The sequence below is a fragment of the Crocuta crocuta genome, unplaced genomic scaffold, assembly GCF_008692635.1.
Source record: "Crocuta crocuta isolate KB4526 unplaced genomic scaffold, BGI_CrCroc_1.0 scaffold186, whole genome shotgun sequence".
NCBI classification, from domain to species: domain Eukaryota; kingdom Metazoa; phylum Chordata; class Mammalia; order Carnivora; family Hyaenidae; genus Crocuta; species Crocuta crocuta.
This window is the reverse complement of record NW_027551569.1, coordinates 1,217,780-1,238,281: the sequence shown is the minus strand read 5'-3', so window position 1 is coordinate 1,238,281 and position 20,502 is coordinate 1,217,780. Positions and strand designations below refer to the sequence as shown.

General features: G+C 40.4%; 1 protein-coding gene across 2 annotated transcripts in view; it reads left to right on the top strand.

Annotated features, from left to right (window-relative positions):
• Window positions 1-20,502, top strand: part of TSHR (thyroid stimulating hormone receptor) — a 156,842-nt gene that overhangs the window by 130,133 nt on the left and 6,207 nt on the right. Inside the window, exons 8-9 of one of the 2 annotated variants that reach the window (XM_077750709.1) lie at window positions 1,852-1,929; window positions 2,081-2,150. In XM_077750709.1, coding sequence (XP_077606835.1) covers window positions 1,852-1,929; window positions 2,081-2,150 — 148 coding nt within the window. Of the gene's footprint in view, window positions 1-1,851; window positions 1,930-2,080; window positions 2,151-20,502 lie in introns of those variants that run through there. The other variant, XM_077750708.1, reaches the window with a different exon arrangement.

The following is a 20,502-nucleotide window of genomic DNA, read 5'->3' as shown; positions in this document are numbered from 1 at the left end:
TACAGAATTGGACAAGCAATTATTTAGTTTTACAATAATTTCTAATGATTAGAGCAAGCCGATTTTCACTTGCAGTGGTCTGTGATGAAGAGGAAAAACTGAGATGAGCTCACCGATCCTCACTTGAGTCTGGGAACGGAATGTGATCTGCAAGTTGCAGGGTCCAAAGAATACAAAAAGAGATGCCAGCCAGTGCAGCACTTTAGCTCAGTTGTCTTTTTACAAAATCATGCTGTTCAAGGTCTTCTCTCCCATTGTTTCTCCAAGATGGTTCTTGCCTGCTCTATCTGTCACTGACCAGAGGTACTCCCTGGACACAGAGGGTCAAGGGACAGTCATACAGTGACCAAATGAAGCCTGTTATTGACAGCCTTACATGATAGATAGCCATTTAAACCAGAAGGCACACATAGCATCTGCAGCATCTTAATTGGGGCAGGGGAGGGGCAGAGAAAGAGGGAGACACAGAATCTAAAGCAGGCTCTAGGCTCTGAGCTGTCAGCACAGAGCCCAATATAGGGCTCAAACTCCCGGACTGCGAGACCATGACCTGAGCCAAAGTCAGATGGTCAACTGACTGAGCCACCCAGGCACCTCACCCTTCCTGATTTAAGCCCAGGCTTCAGAAGTAAATGGAAATAAAATTTTAAAAAAAGAAGTAAATGGGAACATTAACCAATATGAGGAAATTTAAGTCAGTACTGAAGAGGATTGAAAACTACAGTCACCACTGATCAGGTACAGGCATACTATGCTTCCCTCTATTGTGACCCACAGATACTTCAATTTACAAATTGAAGGTTTGAGTCAACTCTGCATCAAACAACTCCACAGGTGCCATCTGTCAACAGCAGTTGCTCATTTTGTGTCTCTGTGTCACATTTTAGTAATTATCACAATATTTCAAACTTGTTCATTATCGTTATATTTAAATTGCTGCAATCTCATGATAAAACTTGAATGGACAAGGAGTTGTTCCTTATGGATGAGGAAAGAAAGTGGTTTCTTGAGATAGAATCTACACCTGGAGAAGCTGCTGTGAAGATTGCTGAAATGATAACAAAGGATTTAGATGATGACATAAATTTAGTTGATAAACCAGAGGCAGGGCTTGGGAAGATTGACCCCAACTTTGAAAGAAATTCTATGGGTAAAATGCTGTCACACAGCATCACAGGCTCCAGAGAAATCAGTCTTGAAGAGAAGAGTCAATCAGTGGAGCAAACTTCACTGTTGTCTCAAGAAGTTGCCACATTCACTCTAACCTTCAGCAGCCACCACCCTGATCAGTCAGCAGCTGTCATCATCAAGGCAAGTCCCTCCACCAACAAAGAAATTATAACTTGCTGTAAGTTCAGATGATGGTTAGCATTTTTTAACAATAAAGTGTTTAATTAAGGTATGTACATTGGTTTTTTAGACATGATGCTAATGTACACTTAAAAGTCTGCAGTATAGTCTAAACATAACTTTTATATGCACTGGGAAACCAAAAAATTCATTTGACTCACTTTATTGTGGTGGTCTGGAACCAATCTGTGGTATCTCTGAGGTGTGCCTATAAGTAGGCAATGAGGCCATTTTTATAAAATCTGGATATGCAGACTAGATCATGAACATGCTCACTTTCAAAGACTTCTGCCATAATTCATATGTAAAACCTTGCACCACTAAAGCCTAGAATGTTTTGAGTGCTTAAGCCCGATGAAGGTAAGGCATTTTCTAAATTCTTAAAACCCGGTTAATAGCTAAGGAAACCATGCTCATTTTATTTTGGAATCTATATTAATTTGCTTAACCTCACCTAATTCATTCTCTCCCTCTCTCCTTCTCTCCCTCTTCTCTCTCTAGTTACCTGAACAAGAATAAATACTTGACAGCTATTGACAAAGATTCATTTGGAGGGGTGTACAGTGGACCAACCTTGCTGTGAGTAATACATACAAAAGAATATGTCAGTGTTTATTTTATTTTATTTGGAATAAAGGGGAGTCACTAAGAGAAGCAGCTGATGTTCACAGGCAGGCAATGTTGTCTTGGCTAAAGATGTCTGCTAGTTCTCCCCTGCCCAGCTGTACAGGCTACTGATTGGAAGAAAGTTCTTGTTCTTTGAGACTCAGAAGGTCTCACACTCCACCATACCATCCTGATACCTCCTTAGGAAGTCACTTTGGTTGGACATTCATGGAGGTCCCTTGTGGGGAAAAACAGGCATCTTTGAGCAGGTGCTGTTTGCAAAATTCTGAGACACAAAGTCTACAAATAGGTGGAAGGCACTCAGCACAGAGAAAAATGCGTGTGAACGTGCATTGTACAATGCTTGGCAAGAAGAAGGAAGAGTGTAAATTGTCTGACTCATATCTGGTTGGACAAAATTTACAATCACTGGGAAAGATGAGACATAATTATTTTTGAAAACAGCATGAAAAAGGATCTATTGCGCATGTCCTCTGCTTTGTATGTCCACTGCTAATCAGTGCTCAAGTTCTGTCGATTCTCCCTTCCAAGTACTAACCAGGCCTGACCCTGCTTATCTTCCGAGATCAGACGAGATCAGGCGTGTTCAGGGTCGTATGGCTGTAGACAAGTTCTGTCACTTCTGTCTCCCTCAAGTGTCTTTATCAGGACCATCTTTCCCACCCCGTGGTTTTACTTTAGTTTAGAATCTCACCATTGAGCATCTGGTCAAGTCCTTGCCAAAACAGAACACAGCGCCCCAGGAGAAGCACAAGATAATCCATTAGAGGCAAGAAGAAATATTAGAGGCTCTATTTATATTTAAATTTTTAAAAATGAGGGGGTGCCTGGGTGGCTCAGTCGATTAATGGTCTGACTTGGGCTCAGGTCATGATCTCACGGCTCATGGGTTTGAGCCCTTCGTCTGGCTCTGTGCTGACAGCTCCGGGCCTGGAGCCTGCTTTGGATTCTGTGTCTCCCTCTCTCTCTGCCCCTCCCCAGCTTGTGCTCTCTCTGTCTTTCTCTCTAAAAAATAAACATTAAAATGTTTTTAGAAATAAGGACAAGTTAAGTTCGGGTATTATATACACAGATGACTGTTGCCCCTCAGGTGTCGGGTAGGGAATGGACGCATCCCCAGGGAACAGTGGGTGATCCACAGTCTCGAATACTTAACATCCTCATTCCTTCACTTCTAACAACTGTACTTCCCTTTTAGATTGAATGCACCTAGTTAAGTGAATTTATGGCCTTATTTTATTTCTTTTTTTTAATTAATGTTTTATTTTTATTTTGAGAGAGAGAGAAAGAAAGAGCACATGAGGGAGGGGGGGGCAGGGAGAAGGGACAGAGGATCCAAAGCAAGCTCTGTGCTGACCACAGAGCCTGGTTTCGGCCTCAAACCCACAACTGTGAGATCATGACCTGAGCTGAAGTTGAACACTCACCCAACTGAGTCACCCAGGTGACCTATGGCCTTATTTTCTTAACACATAGGTGCCATATGGAAGGGCAGAGTGACCCTGAATGTCTACTATACCACATGGGGATTCATTGTTAACTCACGGCAAAGTACTTTATACATTTTTCTTTCTGCAAAAAAGACAAGTGAAAAAAAACTGTGTTGACCTTTTCTGTGATTTTTTTTTTAACCGGGAAGATACTTTTAAAAGACAGCTTTAGGGACGCCTGGGTGGCTCAGTCATGATCTCACAGTTCGTGGAATCGAGCCCTCTGTCAGGCTCTGTGCTGGTGGTATGGAGCCTGCGTGAGATTCTCTGTCTCCCTCTCTCTCTCTGCCCTTCCTCTGCTATTCTCCCTCTGTCTCCCCTCCCCTTACAAAATAAACAAATAAACATTTAAAAAAAAAGACAACTTTATAACTGCTCCTTCAAGATAAAGGTAATATTTCACTAATGAATGTTGTTTCTCTGAAGAAATCTGTGCTTTGGAAGTGGCCTTTAGAAACAGGTATTTAAAAACATTTCCATGTTATGTGATTTTCCTGATGAGAATGGTGAATATCGCTTATGGAAATTATGTTTATTAAAACCAGAAAATTGAATTCTATCCTGTTTAAAAATATTTCAAATTTAATAATTACAATGGTTTTAAAATCCATGTGTATAAAATACAAAAATGAAACATGTTTAGGTTAGTGTGCAAAAACAGGCACAGATGTTTTGGACATGTGAGGATATGAATTTCAGTAAAAACCATGTATTTAATTCCTGAATTGGACTGAGAGATGAGAATCCTAACTTAGTGAGTATAGCCACCCCTGCCTTATCCCATGTGGAACAATCTTTCTTTGTGAGGTGACTTTTCCACTGACAGCCACTTAAACCTAAACTGAAACAGAAGCAGACCTCTGAATAGCTATATCAGAAAGGGTTGAACAGTAATTTTCAAAATCACTGAAGTGTATTTAATTACACTGCTTGCACTTTAGTGAAATATTTTTAAATTATTACTCATTTATTTTCATCTTATCCTTTTAAAATGTATATTTAGTGTGTTTTATAATATATATAACATGGTATTACAGTAATATGTGTGTAGAGATCATAAATGTACACAGGTTAAAGGTGCATACTCAAACATTCTTTGCATGTGAATATGTGACATTGGAAGAATTTAAAGACCAATGATGTAGACCACAACCACACAAATCAGGGCTCCACCACAAGGTGAATGGCTAGCCCCAGAATGTACATCAAAATACAGTTTCCTTTATGGAGAAAATCTTCCCATGAGAGCAAACTTGAGCCAACTAAACAGGGTGCTTCGTGAAGTCATTGGCTTGCATTGCAGTACAAGCTTCCTACACTTGTCTCATAAGAAACAGTTGGGCAGTGGGCACCATGCTTTGAGTAGCACTAGTCTAGATGACAGCAGCCTCCAAATCTCCCTTTGCCTTCAGTCTTCACTCTCAACGCCATCTTCCTCAAACCTCTGTGTGTTAAAATGCAAATCGGATCTTAACACCAATTCTGGTCTTCTGTATCCTTCAGGATAAAGACCTTGGTGTGGCATGCAAGGCTCTGCTATAATCTTCAGCCTTTGCTCTCACACCACTATACACCTCTGACCAATGACCGATCCGTATTAGCTCTACTAATACTCCAACCTATTTACATGGCTCTGTTAAACTCGTTCTTCGTACTGCTTGGAAACCCTTCCACAACCTTATCTGTCTGATGAGCACCTACTACCATTCTGACTTTCAACCAAAAACCTCCTCCTCACTGTGCTATTCTTGCCCCTTATTCTCCTTAGGGAAGAGCCAGATGCAGGGCTCAAACCCACGAACCATGAGATCATGACCTGAGCCGAAATCAGACACTCAACCGACTGAGCCACCCAGGCGCCCCCAATAAATAATTGAATCATACTTTTGTAAATGCTGTAGCCTTTAAATAGCAGTCACATTTTAAAGATATTTCAGTACTTTGTCCTTTAGGCAAAGTGCCCATTTCTATTTATTTCTAAGTGGTAAATTAATGTACCTATTTGTTTCTGCTGCTTAAAAGTTGTTTTGATATTATTGGTTAAGATTTATTTTTTTTTTTTTTTTTTTACAAGACTCTCTGGCCAAGCTAAGAGCAGATGTGCAACTGCTTGACAATGCAAGTCCTGCTTCTAGAGACATACCAGGTCATGAAAAGTGAGCTAGATTAGGAGCTAGGCCTGGACTTCATTCTTGCCTTCAGCACTAATTGTGAGACCCATGTCTCAGTTTTCTTATTTGTCAAAGCAGGGTTACTAAAGGTAGTGAAGCTTAAGTAAGAAAATAAACTGAAAGCACTTTGTATATGCTTCGTGGATGTTAAGCATTGTGGTTACCTTCGCTTCTTCCTGATTCTCGACACTTCATTATTCTTACCTTTCTGAGGTTCTCTGATCACTCATTCCTTAATTTTTCTCACTAGGGATCACTGCCCCCAGTATTTCAGTGGGATTCAGTCCTAAGCTCTGGATCTTTCTCCTCTCTGTCTTCTCCTTGGGTTAAATCACTTGCTTTCAAATATTATGATAATATGAGAAATTTTCTATTTTCTTATTCAGAAATTTACCATTTCTTATTTAGTTATGTCACTTGCCTGAAATTTCCACTCCTTCCCTGTCATTTTGACCCATTTGCATCAGTTCAGTTACATTCTTCCTAATCAACCTCTGAAAATGTACAGTAAACATTTATTGAGTACTTGCTAAGCTCAGTAACCTTCATCAGGAGCTTTTGATAGGGGAGGGTCCCTATTTTGAAAGGTGGTCAGGGAAAGCGGCACTGAGAAGACAACAACTGGGAAAAGAAATGAAAGTCATAAAGGAACAAGGCATGTGACCACCTGAAGGAAGAGCATTGTAGACAATTGCAAAGACCCCCAGGTAAGAACATTCCTGGCATGTTTCCTCATGATGAGGAATCATGAGGAGGCTGTTGTAGCTCAAGAGTAAACAAAATAGAATAAAGATAAAAGTTGTGGTCAAAAAGATAATGGGGTGGGGAGAGCAACTTGTGGATGGCCTTAAAGGTCACTTTAAGGTCTTTTCGTTGCTCATAGATCGAGAGGAAGCCACTGGGGGTCTTTTCCCTTGATCTGAGTTATGTTTTAATAGGGTCACATTGGCTGTTATGTTGAGAGTAGGGTGCCAAGTCTGGGAGCGGGGACACCACTTAGGAATGTATAAAAATAATGTAGGCATGAAGTGACAGCAGCTAGTAACAAGGTAGTAGCCTCGAAGGCAATAAGAAAGGGCCAGTTCAGCCTCTATTTTTAAGGCAAAGCCAATATGATGTGCTGATGGAATGTATGTAGGGAATGAGAAAAAGAGAAAAATCAAAGAGAACTGCAAGGGTTTTGGTGTGAGCAGCCAGATGAATGGGATCACTACTCCCTGCAACAGGGAAGACTGGGAGGAGTTGGTATAGTGGCGAAGAACAGTCTGAGGTACCTGTGCTACCTACAGATGGGAAAGTAAGAGGAGAGATCAGGGCTAGAGATGTATTTGAGAGGCTTTGGAGAGTAGGTGGTAATGGGAGATGTGAGTATGGAGGAAATCTCAATAAATGGTTAGAATGAAGACTTCTGATAACTCTCCCCATCAGGGAGAGCCCCAAGAGGAAGTTCTAGAAATAAAACAGATTCATAGGTTATCTGACCAGATTGACTGTATGAAAAACTATTCTGATAGATGCTTTAGAGAACTTCAGAGCACGTGCAAGACTTAGCAAGAAGTCCATTCAAACCACAGTACCTAAATAAAACAGAGAGATATTTCAAAAAGAAAGCTACACAAGAAAGGAAATGAAATCAAAATATGCAGAGTTTTAATAACCAAAATACTAAATACAGTCTTAACCAAATATGCCCTAAAACTGTTTCAGGAGATTAGAGAGGGTGTCAGAAGAATTTGTGTATAGGGTGATGGAAGAGAGCTACATGCTCATCTTTCTGAGCAGGAAGTCAGTGGGTGAATCAAAGCCAACAAATCAAAATATATTTATGATTATTGAAAAAGTACCAGTTAAAAGTTAAAAGTGGTTGTTTTCAGGGCCTCAGAAAGCAGATTGCAGGGAGACATTGCAGAGGAGTCTGCTGATCGTATAACCAAGCTTCCAGTGTAATTTGCTTTTTTAAAAATAGGTCCACACATTATTTTAATCAAAATTGTAACTTAAAAAGAAAACCACAACGCACAGGAAGAGAGGACAATGAATATGGCAGCATTTGAAAAGCTAGGAGCAGGAAAGTAAGAAATGGACAGAGTTCCAGCTCACTCTTCAAATTTTAAGCACAATTGTCTTAAAGTGCATCTATCAACTACTCATGCATGGTTTTGTGACATCACCTCAATTCTTGTCTTGAACTTTTGTCAAAATACTTATTACTGTGTTTCCCACAGATCTTCTCCCCATTAACTAGATTTGAAGATCGTAAGGAAATTGCCTATGTCTTACACTTTCTATAATTTCCCTGCTTCAAAAGACAAGATAGCAAGTATTCAACAAACATTTTATAAATTGTAACTGAATAATAGCCATGATTTGGGTGTGACTTGGTGTTAAAGCCAAACTTAGAAAACCTTACACTCCAGCTAAAGAGGAGGGAAATGGATGGTGTACATATTTCTGCTTCCTAAAGATATTTGAGAAAGAACACAGTCATTTCTAACAGTCAACAAAAACAGCAAAATTTGCCCACTCAGTTTACCATCTTTTCTCAAGGTCATTCTCAAAAAAGAATCTAATTCAAAGCAGGTGCAACATCTGAAGTGAGGTCTATTCTCCAACCTTTCCTATTTTTTTAAAAGCCTTTTTAATATAGTTTGGGAATTTAATAACATTTCCTACCTATTGGTTTTTTTAATCAAGATATGCAATCTCATTTTCCATTTTTATGCTTTCCATTTTTGATTATCTTGTTTTCTTTTAATCTTATTTTGAAAGAGAAGCTCTTGGTGTTTATAATCCCAAAGGGAAGAATGTACTGAAATGCAATGCCTTCCATAATAACCTGAGTTCTCTAAGGTCTAAATTATGTAACTCACATTAATAAGCACTTGACCTATCATTGAAAATGACTATAATAGTCCCACTTTCTATTAAAAGTATCTCCTAAGAAGAAGACATCTCTGTATTAATATCCTTGAGTTTGTATACATGCCTCAACAAAAATAAACCTTTGTTGCCATTAGCTGATCAAATGAATTATTTAATATCTAAAGGCCAAGGCACTGCCATCTGGGTTTACAGAAGAATAAGCTTCTTATGTTCTTATCATGATCTCAATGATCATGACAAAATCATACTGAAATTTTTCAGATGACTGAAAATTTGTGGCAGAGTTCTTTCTGGCATATCTGAAGTCCACTGCTGTATTGAATACATAATTTTCTAGGTATGAGCCTGGACAAAAGTTTTTTTTATTGAGGTATAATTTACATACAATAACATGTAGTTTTCAAGTATACAATTTGATGAATTTGGGCTAAATTTTGTTATCCTGTCCTAGTCAAGGCTTCAAACATTTTCATCCCAGAAAGTTCCCTCATGCCCCACCTTCCATAAACAACCACATATCTATTTATTTTTCTAGTGCAAAAGTCTAGGAATAAAATCGTCAGGTCACAGGACAGATGTACATTTAACTCCATAGGAAGTGCCTTCCAAAAATCCTGTTTCCTACTCAAACCAGAGAGGTATGAAAGTTTCATATTTGCTCACCCATTATATTATCAATCTTTTTGATTTAGCCATTCTAGTTGCTATAAAGTGGTTTCTCATTGTGGTTTACTGTTTTCCCTGATTATTAATGATGTTGAGCACATTTTCATGTACCTCATAACCATTTGTATATTTTCTTTTGTCAGGTGTCTATTCAAATATCTTACCTTATTTAATTAGATTATATGTCTTTTCATTATTGAGTTGTGACCCTGAGTTCATTTTAGGCCTAGATGAAATCAGCTTTAGTCCTGACCCCCAGCCCATCACAATCCATAGTTTAACCTCTCTTTCCCTTTTCTCTTTCCTTTTTAAGGAAAAATAGCTAATCTGAAGCAAACTTATAGGGGTGCCTGGGTGGCTCAGTTGGTTAAGTGTCCAACTTTGGCTTAGGTCATGATCTCACAGTTTGTGTGTTCAAGTCCCGCATCAGGCTCTGTGCTGACAGTTCAGAGCCTGAAGCCTGCTTCGGATTCTGTCTCCCTCTCTCTGTGACCCTCCCCTGCTCATTCTCTGTCTCTCAAAAATAAATAAACATTTTAAAAATAAAAAAAAAGAAAATTAAACAAACGTGTACAAGACGTTCATTTACTCAGTTCTGCATTTTACTGAGCACCTACTGAGCTCCATGAATGTATAAGGATAAGACACAACTTCTGCTTTTAAAGAAGTTATAGTCAAATTTAAGGACAAATGTGAGTAAATAACTATACGTTTAATGTAAAAAGAGCCATGACAGATATTTAGAGAATCAAGATACCATTTCTAGGTAGGGTGACCAGTAAAGGCTTCATTAAAGAAGGTGATATTTGAGATGGGCTTCAGAGGAGGAGTAGAACTGCAACGGACACAGATGGAGTTATGGGAGAAAGAACAAAGGCAATTCTACAGAAAAACATAGGATGTGTTCAAAGAAATGCAATAACAATAACAGCAACAAAATATAACTTGGGCCAAAAGATAGTGTTGGAAAAGTGTATTGTGTTGAAATCATATTGTGGGGAACATGACCCGACTCAGCAGGTCAGGGATGGTCCAGTTAAGAATTACTATGGAAATATTAGTAATACTAGTTACATAACCCATTAGAGTTTGTGGCCCTTTTCAACTCACCGCCCGTGCCTCCTTTCCTTCACTTTGCCTGTGACTGTGCTGTGACTGCTCATCTATATCTCCTGGCTATTTGGCAGGCATTGGACCTCCTCAGAGAGGGACGAGATCAAATCCAAAGCCTGGCACTACATGTCTTCCTTTCTGTGCTTGCCAAGCAGAGCCTTTGGGGCAGCTGTCATGGAGAGGAAGGGAACCTCCTAGGGGTAGAAAACCAGAGGAAGTTTGTCTGCTGGGCTGCTCTGCTCACCAGAGTGAGAAATGAGTTGCAAAGGTAAACATACTCTTGCAGTTTCTGGCTTGGGCATCAAGCCATCAAGCCAGCAGACCCTTGCCAAGGGAGCCAGGTTGTTGGGGAACTGACCAAAGTGGGTCATCCCTCTTAAGACAAGCACCTGTGTATCCAGAGGCAAGGAGATGGCTTGCGACCATTTTGTGGAGTCCTTGAGAGCTATGAGGAAGGTCGCAGAAGAATATGAAGAGAAAGAGTAGATACCTACCTTTCCAGAATTGTGTGCATGCTGACTTCTTGAAGTAGGATGGCCTACTTCAGCCCTAGGAATCTTCAGGCTGGAAGAGTTGTGTCAGCAACTCAGAAGAGTTGGATAACAAATAAAATTCCAAATTTATTGATCAGTAGCATCTGTCACTTCCATAGCCATTCATATGAGAAAACAGGGGTAATACTTGAAATCACAGCAATCTATGATGGTAGGGTTACTTTTTATAACTAATGAGAAAACACTGCAGAAAATTCCCAAACTAGAGGGCTGACTCAGTGGGAGAGAGATGATGGAGTTATTACAAAGGTTCTCAAAATCGTATGAACCTTCGTATTTCTTAAACTGACTAAAAGTGCAACTACTATCATCCTCAAAAGTTTTTTTTTACTTTAACTAAAAGAGAAGTTCTCCAAAGCACCAAGAGCCAGTGTCCTAGAGCAATGGCCTCAAATGATCATGCGTTTTCCACCAGGAAATTCAGTCTGAATAAACGTTCTCATATCTATACCAAATTGGACAGTAAACCGAGATGACCTTTCATCTCTAAGAAAGAATAATCCACAAACCCGTTAACTATTTCTTGTAACAGTTTCTTAGAGCATGGTTTTTAAAGTTAGTTCTTTAAGTAAGGGCTTTTTACCTTGATCAAAACTGATAGAACATAAAAGAATATTTGCTGAGTCTGAATTCTAGGAAAACAATTCTTGCAAAATGTTCTAAACCATATAAGTTCTGAACAGTTTTATTAACTAATCACTGCTCTTTATCCAAGAGTCCTTAACAGTAACGACTCTTAAGAACAAATACTACTAAGTCAGAGAACTTCTTTACAACTTTAAGTATAAACAATCTACCTTTAAGTGAGTGCCTACTGGCTGTCTGCTAAACATTTTATATAAATTATTTTATTTCATCCTATCAGTCCCAGAGGATTCTGACCCCTCCAATACTACTTCTCTCAGAGTTTTTGGTGATTTTACCCACATGAAGTCTCAATTACTCATGGGGTGAAAGAAAATTGAATAGAGCCAAAAAGCTGACGCAAAAATCATTATTCTATAGCAAGTTTTACTCATGATTTTACAATTAACTAGAAGATGCTGACAACAGACTTACAGATAGGAGGGGCAAATTAACCTAGGATTAAAATTTTCAACAAATAACCCACAAACATAAGCACATGAAGCAGTTTTTGGTGCGTACAATAGGCACACAGTTCTTGCCAAGTAAATATAGATGAGTGCTAAATTCTTTGACTCTTCTGAGAGTTTTATTCTTGGGACAGGAAATAAGGTAGTTAAGGGTTATCATTCTGACACACTGTTTCTGCCAAGTCACTGAAATCTATTTTGTTAATTATGTTCTGCTTCTGACTCAAGGAAATAAACACCTTAAAAGAAAGTGGGCTTTTCACATCTCACCAGTAGCACTGAGGTCAATCCTTTGGCCACTATGATGGTCATTTTGTATGTGTGTCGGGGAGGAGAGGGAGAGGACTCAGCATGAGGACAAGGATAGCTCTGTGTTTCAGCATTTGACTATTGGCAATAAATTGCCATCACTTCCTCTTCTCATTGTGTGGAGGAGAGCTGACCATACCGTCTTACAGTATGTGGGTAGTTTTCCTTTGAAGAATCTATTACGCTGAGACACTAAGTTCCATGGGATTTTATAGGTCACAGAGGCTACAGGCTTAAAAGAAATGCAATTATACAAACTTGAGAGGGAGAAAAAGAAGTTAACAGTGATTTCTGAGTTACAAAGCAATTCTATTTTTGAGCTTCAGCTATGTTCTCAGTTCTTTACAAATAGTCTATCACCTTGAGCCTTTTTGACTATTCAGTGGCAGGTATTATTATCCCATTTAACAAACGAGAAACTGAGGTGCAGATACAATAGGAAAAGCCCCAAAGTTATTTGGCCATGAGCGATGGTGCTAGAATGCAGCCCCAGCACTAACTAACCCTGAAACACCATCTCTTCCTAGTGCACAAAATCAGCCCCTTTCATGTATGATTATTCTTGCACCTGTGGTAATTCTCCAATGTTCCTAGATCATTTTCTTTTTTTTTTTATTTTGTTTATGTTTTATTTATTTCTGAGAGAGAGAGAGGCAGTGTGAGCAGGGGAGGGTCAGAGAGAGAGGGAGATACAGAATCTGAAACAGGCTCCAGGCTCTGAGCTGGCTGTCAGCACAGAGCCCGACGCGGGGCTTGAACCCACGAACCATGAGATCATGACCTGAGCCGAAGTCAGATGCCCAACCGACTGAGCCACCCAGGCGCCCCCTTAGATCATTTTCTTACATTTCTGCCTAAAATGCTCCAGTCCTTACAAATAGCATTCAAAGACCTTGCTGTAACAGCCCCCTACACATGACCTGCTCTCTAATTCCATCTCCTACTTCTTTCCTACTTGTCACTCCACACCAGCCACACTGAACATGTCCCCCTCTGAAATACTCCCACCCAGGGGTGGTGCACTAACTGTCTTCTCTACATAGATAGCTTTTCCCCCAGGTATCCATGGGGCTTGCTCCTTCGCCTCCATCAAGTTTTTGCTTAAATGTAATCTTCTCATCAAGGTCTTCCCCGAACACCTCATTTAAATTTGCAAGCTGCCCGCATTGCACTTCCTTTCTCTCTGTTTCTCCTTGATGTTCATCACTGTCACCATCTGGATGTCTCATAGGCATCTCAAACTCTACCTGTCCAAAACTGAACCCCTGATCTTTCCCTTCATACCTGCCTCACTTGCAGCCTTCCCCATTTCAGAAAATGGAAACTCTATTTTTTAGTTGCAGACCATAAATCTTGGAGTCATTCTTTTTTTAAATTTTTTAAAAAATTGTCTTTAATGTTTACTTGTTTCTGAGAGAGACAGAGATAGAGCATAAGTGGGGGGTGGGCAGAGGGAGACATAGAATCCAAAGCAGGCTCCAGGCTCTGAGATGTCAGCACAGAGTCAGGCACACGGGGCTCAAACTCACAAACCATGAATCATGACCTGAGCCGAAGTTGGACACTTAACTGACTGAGCCACCCAGGCGCCCCGATACAAGTCATTCTTGACTACCCTCTTTCCCATCCATATCCAACCCATGAGAAAGTTCCATTGGCTCTACCTTCTAAATCTATAGAAACTCCAACCATCGTCAGCATTTCTGCTACCACTCTGGGCCCAGGCGCCATCCTCTCTATTGTCGGTCTCCTTGTTTCCCCCTTTGCGCTCTTTGGTTTACTTTCAAAGCAGTAGCCAGATGGGTCCTTGTAAAATAAGTCAGATTTGGGGCGCCTGGGTGGCTTAGTCGGTTAAGCGTCCGACTTTCGCTTAGGTCATGATCTCGCGGTTCGTGGGTTCGAGCCCCGCGTCGGGCTCTTTGCTGACTGCCAGCTCAGAGCCTGGAGCCTATTTCAGAGTCTGTGTCTCCCTCTCTCTCTGACCCTCCCCTGCTCATGCTCTCCCTCTCTCTCTCTTCTAGAAGTAAATAAAAATATTTAAAAAAAATAAGTCAGATTATACCATTCCTCTGAAGACTTCTGATCTCACTCTGATAAAACACAAAGTCCTTCTGATGGCCTACAACCTTGTAAGAACATGCTCTGGCTCCCTGTTACCTCTCTGATTTCACCCGCATTTCTGACTCCCCCGCCGTCTCAGCCCCAGCCACTCCAGCTGGCCTCCTTGCTTCCTCAAACATAGCAGGGCCTAAGACACTCTCTGATCTCACAGCCTGTTCTTGCCTCAGATATCAACACGTTTCTCTCCCTTGCCTCCTTCGGACCTCTATTCAACTATCTCCTCCATGAGGCCTTCCCTGACACCGTTCCCAACTGCGACCCCACTCTTGAGCTCTTCCTTTCCTCTTGCCTGCATTCCTCTTTCCCATAGTACTTGTTATTATTGTCAAATATACTGTGTTTATTTTTTGAGAGAGAGAGAGAGACAGAGCACAAGCAGAGGAAGGGCAGAGTTAGAGGGAGACACAGAATCTGAGGCAGGCTCCAGGCTCTGAGCTGTCAGCACAGAGCCTGAGGCGGAGCTCGAACTCATGAGATCATGACCTGAGCCAAAGTCCGATGCTCAACTGACTGAGCCACCCAGGTGCCCCAAATATACTGTGTTTTACTTTTTTTTTAATTGTCTCTCTCTCTCCATTAGAATATAAGCATGAGAAGAACAGGAATTTTTGCCTGTTTAGTTTACTGCTATAGCCCTAGCTGCTAGAATCATAGATCAATACATAAAAAGCAATCAATAAATATTTGTTGAATAAATGCATATCATGTTTTAAAACTCTCATAATCAATCAGGCTCACTCTTGAACATATAGCTCTTAGCCCTTAAGTTATTTCTGAGTCCGTATTAATAAATTAAACTGCCTTTTAAACAGTAAATTAATCCTCTTTCTATTTTAGATGCATTTCATCTACCAATTTGCAGATGTGACTACACATTTTTAATGGGTCGGTTTCTACCTATTGACTGTTAGGAAAAACTCACATTTATTACAAGCAAACATTAAAGAGACTTGAAATTGCTGCTGAAACCCTGGCAGGCTAATTAGTTCTTATTTAACTTACAATTGGGGCACCTGGGTGTCTCAGTCGGTTAAGCATCTGACTTCAGCTCAGGTCATGACCTCATGGTTGGTGAGTTCAAGCCCCGCGTCGGGCTCTGTGCTGACAGCTCAGAGCCTGGAGCCTGTGTCTCCCTCTCTCTCTTCCCCTACCCTGCTTGCACTGTCTCTCTCTCAAAATCAAATAAACATTAAAATTTTTTTTCATTTACAATTAAAGTCATCAAAGTTTCATCTTAATAATGACAATTCATCTCACACACACACACACAAAAAGGAAATTATTCCAATGTCTGGGGATGTTAGAGTACATAATTGCTTGAGGAGAAATTTGTTCTTCTGAGGACATCGAATATCAATTGGCCCTTTTTTTTCCTGGCATCATTAAAATTCCATGATATCCTTGCCCTGTATATAACCCTGCGGGTCTCACTCTTTCCAAATTCATGTCCTGTTACTTTCATTAGACACTTAACTTTAGGTGGTTCCCATGACCTAGACAATTAGACTTCCTACCGTCTGCCAGGCTTGGCTCCGCTACACTGTTTAGTGAGTCAGTACTCGCTAGAGACAATTTCTCGGGAAGCTCGGTACCCATCATTCAATAAGCTCTCCGTGGTAAGTGCCAAAGTCACAGAGAGAGGGGGCAGCCCTCCAGCCTGTAGGTCTCCATCCATATGGCTGCACTCACAAGTCATTTCGGGCTCCTTTAGTGCTGACAGCTGCTCTCCATATTCTCTCACTCCAAAAACAAAATGTTTAAATCTTGCTACATTTTCAAAGTTTTATTTTGGAAAAGAAGGTACACTATTAGTAAATCCTGGATTCAAAGTGGTCAAACAAAACTTTAGGTGAATGAGGAAAGATACAGCTTCATATAACTAAAAATGATCCCTGCCCTGTGGAGTTTGGGAATTTTGTCAGAGTGAGGCTCTTTCTCTCCATCAACACGGGAGATGGGAAACTGCCTGGGTGTCCGGGGACTCGACACTCAACAAGTTTCTGCGCTAAACTCTTGCACAGATCTACATATTAAAAGGAGTAATGGTTAAGAGTTAAGGTGAAGCATTCAACCTAAGCTTTTATTTCCTCTCCTTCTTGAGAGCCCCCTAAAAAGATGGGAAAGGAATTTTATTATACATAAATCCACAAGGACAGATGAGAGTGCATGGGTGGTCTGGTGAGCTACTGAATTCTGAGTGAAAAAAGGCAAAGGAGCAGGAAGACAAACATAAGAGTGCTCAGAGGAAGCATACACCAGGAGGCAGCTGCCTTGCCCTGCAGAACGTCTGAAGGGAATGGGATTTGGAGATGATGGGTGTGGCCTGTGGCAGAGTGAAATGTGGGGCTATAAACAGAAGGATTTATTGAAGGTCTGTATCCGGAGATGTTAACCCACTGCCCTATTCATGTAAAATGCCAGCAGCCAAGGGTACCTCCCCTCTAAGCTAGAAATGTGAAGTCTCTTTTCTGAAAAAGTTGAAAAACTCTAAAGCCAAAAAACGACCTCCATATTCTGGCATATTAAGACCCAACAGCATAATGGCCAGCTCCCCACACAATTGTCCCAAAGCAGAGTCTTGCCAGTGGACAAGCTTCCAGTTAGATTTTCAGTGCCTCGTTTTGAAGTATGAACATGCAACCTAGGATCACCGGCCAGAGAACGTTTGTGACATGAAAGATCAAAACCGGGAAAAATGAGCGGGGTGGAAATAAGCCTGGAAGAGCCAAACACATTGCAGAGAACAGGAGAGAACTTTTAACAAAGCAACAATTAGTGACCTGAGAGAAATCTGAGAAGACATTTCTCATTGCATGACAATAATGATAATAGATATTTATGAAGAACACACTACCAGCTGTTGTTCAACAAACCCAACACGAAGAAACTGAAGCACAAAATGTTTAAGTGATTGGTAGTACGTGCAGAAGCCAGGATTCAAATCTAGTCTGTATTTAAAAGCCATGCTTCTAAACATTATGTGTGTTTCCTCAAATACACTATAAAAAAGGAAAACATGAAAGCTCTTCTTAAAATGTATCTATGTATTTGACAAATATGTATTCACAACCTTCTGTCTTTCAAGCACCAGTCTAAGTGCCAAAAATACGGCAGTGAACAGGAATAGGCAGAGTCCCAGCTTTCCCAGCTAACTAAAAATTCAAAGCCAGGCAAAGAAAGGCAAATACTGCATGATCTCATGTATATGTGGAATCTAAAAAAGTTGAACTCATACTGAGAGAGTAGACTGGTGGTTGCCAGGGCTTGGGGGATGGGGAAATAGGGAGATATTGGTCAATGGGTACAAAGTTTCAGTTATGCAGGATGAATAAGGTCTGGAGATCTAATGTATATCGTAGTGACTATAATTGATAATACTATTTTGCATAATTGAAATTGCTAAGAGAGTAGATCTTAAATGTTCTCTCCATAAGAAAGAAAGAAAACTGTGAGGTGACAGATATGTTAATTGGTTGAATTGTGGTAATCATTTCAAAATATACACATATATCAAAACACTACATTGTACACCATAAATCTATACAACTTTTATTTGTTCATTATACCTCAATAATCCTGGAAGCAAAAATTCTTTTAAGTTTGATTTATTTATTTTGAGAAAGAAAGAGAGAGAGAGAACAAATGTGGGGTGGAAATGGGTAGAGAGAGATAGAGAGAATCCCAAGCAGGCTCCTCACTGTTAACGCAGAGCCCAACATCGGGCTTAAACTCACGAACCATGAGATCATAACCTGAGCTGAAATCAAGAGTCCGACACTTAACTGACTGAGCTACCCAAGTCCCCCTGGAAACAAAATTTTTTAAGTAATTATTTAAATTCAGTAGAAGAGATGGAAGATACGGTCAAGGAATTCTAGCATTAGATTCAATAAAAAATAATAAGAGAAATAACGAGAAAAAATGGAGACAAGTCCGATTAATAAATAAGAAGTTCCTTTTTCACTTCCTAGGAATTATAGAGAGGGAACAAAGAAAATATGAGGAGTAAGTCATCCTGGAAACAATACCAAAAATTGTCCTAAAGCTGAAGAGCATAGCCTTCCAGATCGAAGGCTCCACCCCCACCCTCAGTGGCCAGCACAGTAAGTGCAAAAAGATCCACATCAAGGGTGGGTCTCCTTCAGGAAATCTTACACCAGGAACAACGAGTACCATATAATCGTTTCACAAAATATACATGGATCAAATCATCATGTGGTATACCTTAAACTTACATATGTTATACTTCAATTATATCTCAGTAAAACTGGAAATTAAAAAGAGACAGATAGAGAAAGAGAAAATCATAAAAGCTACCAGTGACTAAAAACTAGTCAATGACAAAAGAACAAACCTGAATCGCATCATTCTTACCAAAAGCAGCAATAAGTGCTAGAATTCAGTAAAGTCTTGAGAATTCTGAAGAAGAACTATTTATAACCTGAAATTTTACACCAGGTTAAGTATCAATTGAATATAAGGATAGAAAAAAGTATTTTTAGACATTCAGGAATGCAGAAGATATGTCCTTCATATATAGCCTTCCTAAGAAGTTACTCAAACATTTTCTCCAATGAAGGGGGGGAAAACCAAGAACACTACACAAGACTCAGGAAGAAGTTCCCACTGGGGACAAGGGACACTGTTCTAAGAAGCTTGAACTTCATCGTGTAGACTTTGGAGGAACCATGGCTTCAAACTGGAAAGCAGTACGATGAGACCCAAGTTTTAGAAAGAACATTCTGTCTTCAGGTCTGATGGTGGGATTATTAGAAGGTTTCTAAGACCAGACAGAAAGTTTTTGCCCACCTCAGGTTAAATGTAATTCAGACCTAACCTAAGGTGGTAGTAATGAGAACCAGGAGACTGTACATAGCTACAGACATATAAACAACTGAGCTCTCCTCTGATTAGGGGGTATGGCTCAGTTGCACCTTACTATAGACATTGATGGCATAAATGTAGGGCAAGGGCAAGAGAGACTCCACGAGAACACAAGCCCTGCAAGATGGCAGACAGAAATTCGGAAATAAACACAAGTAGTCTTGGAGGGAAGAATCATTCCATTTAGAATTCTTTGAGTGGAGAGTCAATGCTACAACCATTTTCAAGTATAAAGTAACTCCTACCTTCTTTTCTGATAGCAACCAGACTATCTGATTAAAACTGTAGCTCTCTGCAAGAGGGGTTAAATCCCCAAAAAGGGGAAAAAGCAGTTGCTCCTCTTGCTTGACTCTATAATGTACCAAAGCGGCATGAGTGGAGCAGCCTACATCAGGAAAGGGCAGGAGCACTTTAGGTAACAGCAGGCCTAATGGATAGTTCAAGCTACATCAAGTGGCTCTTGCCAGCAGGGAATCGGATGGCTCCAATAGATTCTAATTTGGGCTGTAAGTGACCTTAGGTGCCTGAGATGAGTGCATAGGCCAGGTCTGCAGGATGTTAAAGAGCATGGTAGGAAGAGGAAATGTTATTCATGGGATGCTGGGAAGTCACTGAAAGGTGACTCAACCCATATGTTATGACTCAACCCGTATGTGATGACTACTTTGGCTGCTCTGTGAAGGATGGACTGGAAGGGAGGAAGGGTGGACAAGAAAGCTATTGCACCAAGAGATGGCTTAGATGAGAGAGCTTACACTGGAGATGCAAATATATGAACTGAAAATGTTTTTTGGATGTTTGTTTTGTTTTGTCTTGTTTTGCTAGATTCAACGGAAGAGGAGTAGGTTGGGTGGGGCTTGGGGTGAAAAGCTAAGTTTGGGATGGACCTGGTAAATTGGAGTTGCCTCTGAGGCATCCTGGATGAGATGTCAAATAAGCAGTTGGATCTATAAGTCAAGATCTGGCCCTGAGCTGTATTTGCTGGGCTCCTTGCTTCTGACTTGAGATAGGCTCCAAACTGGGTAAGAAGGGAATTGACGTTTATTGAAAACCTGCTACATGCCAAGTACCCGTTATGTTACAGATGTTTCTACTGTAAGTTTTACACACATTTGCCAACACCTGCTTTTCTCCATGCATGGCCAAGCACCCGCCCAATTCAGCCCCACTGAGAGCCAACTTGTGGCCACCTGATATATGCTTGGGTTGCAGACACTCAAACCATGGAATCAGTTTCTCC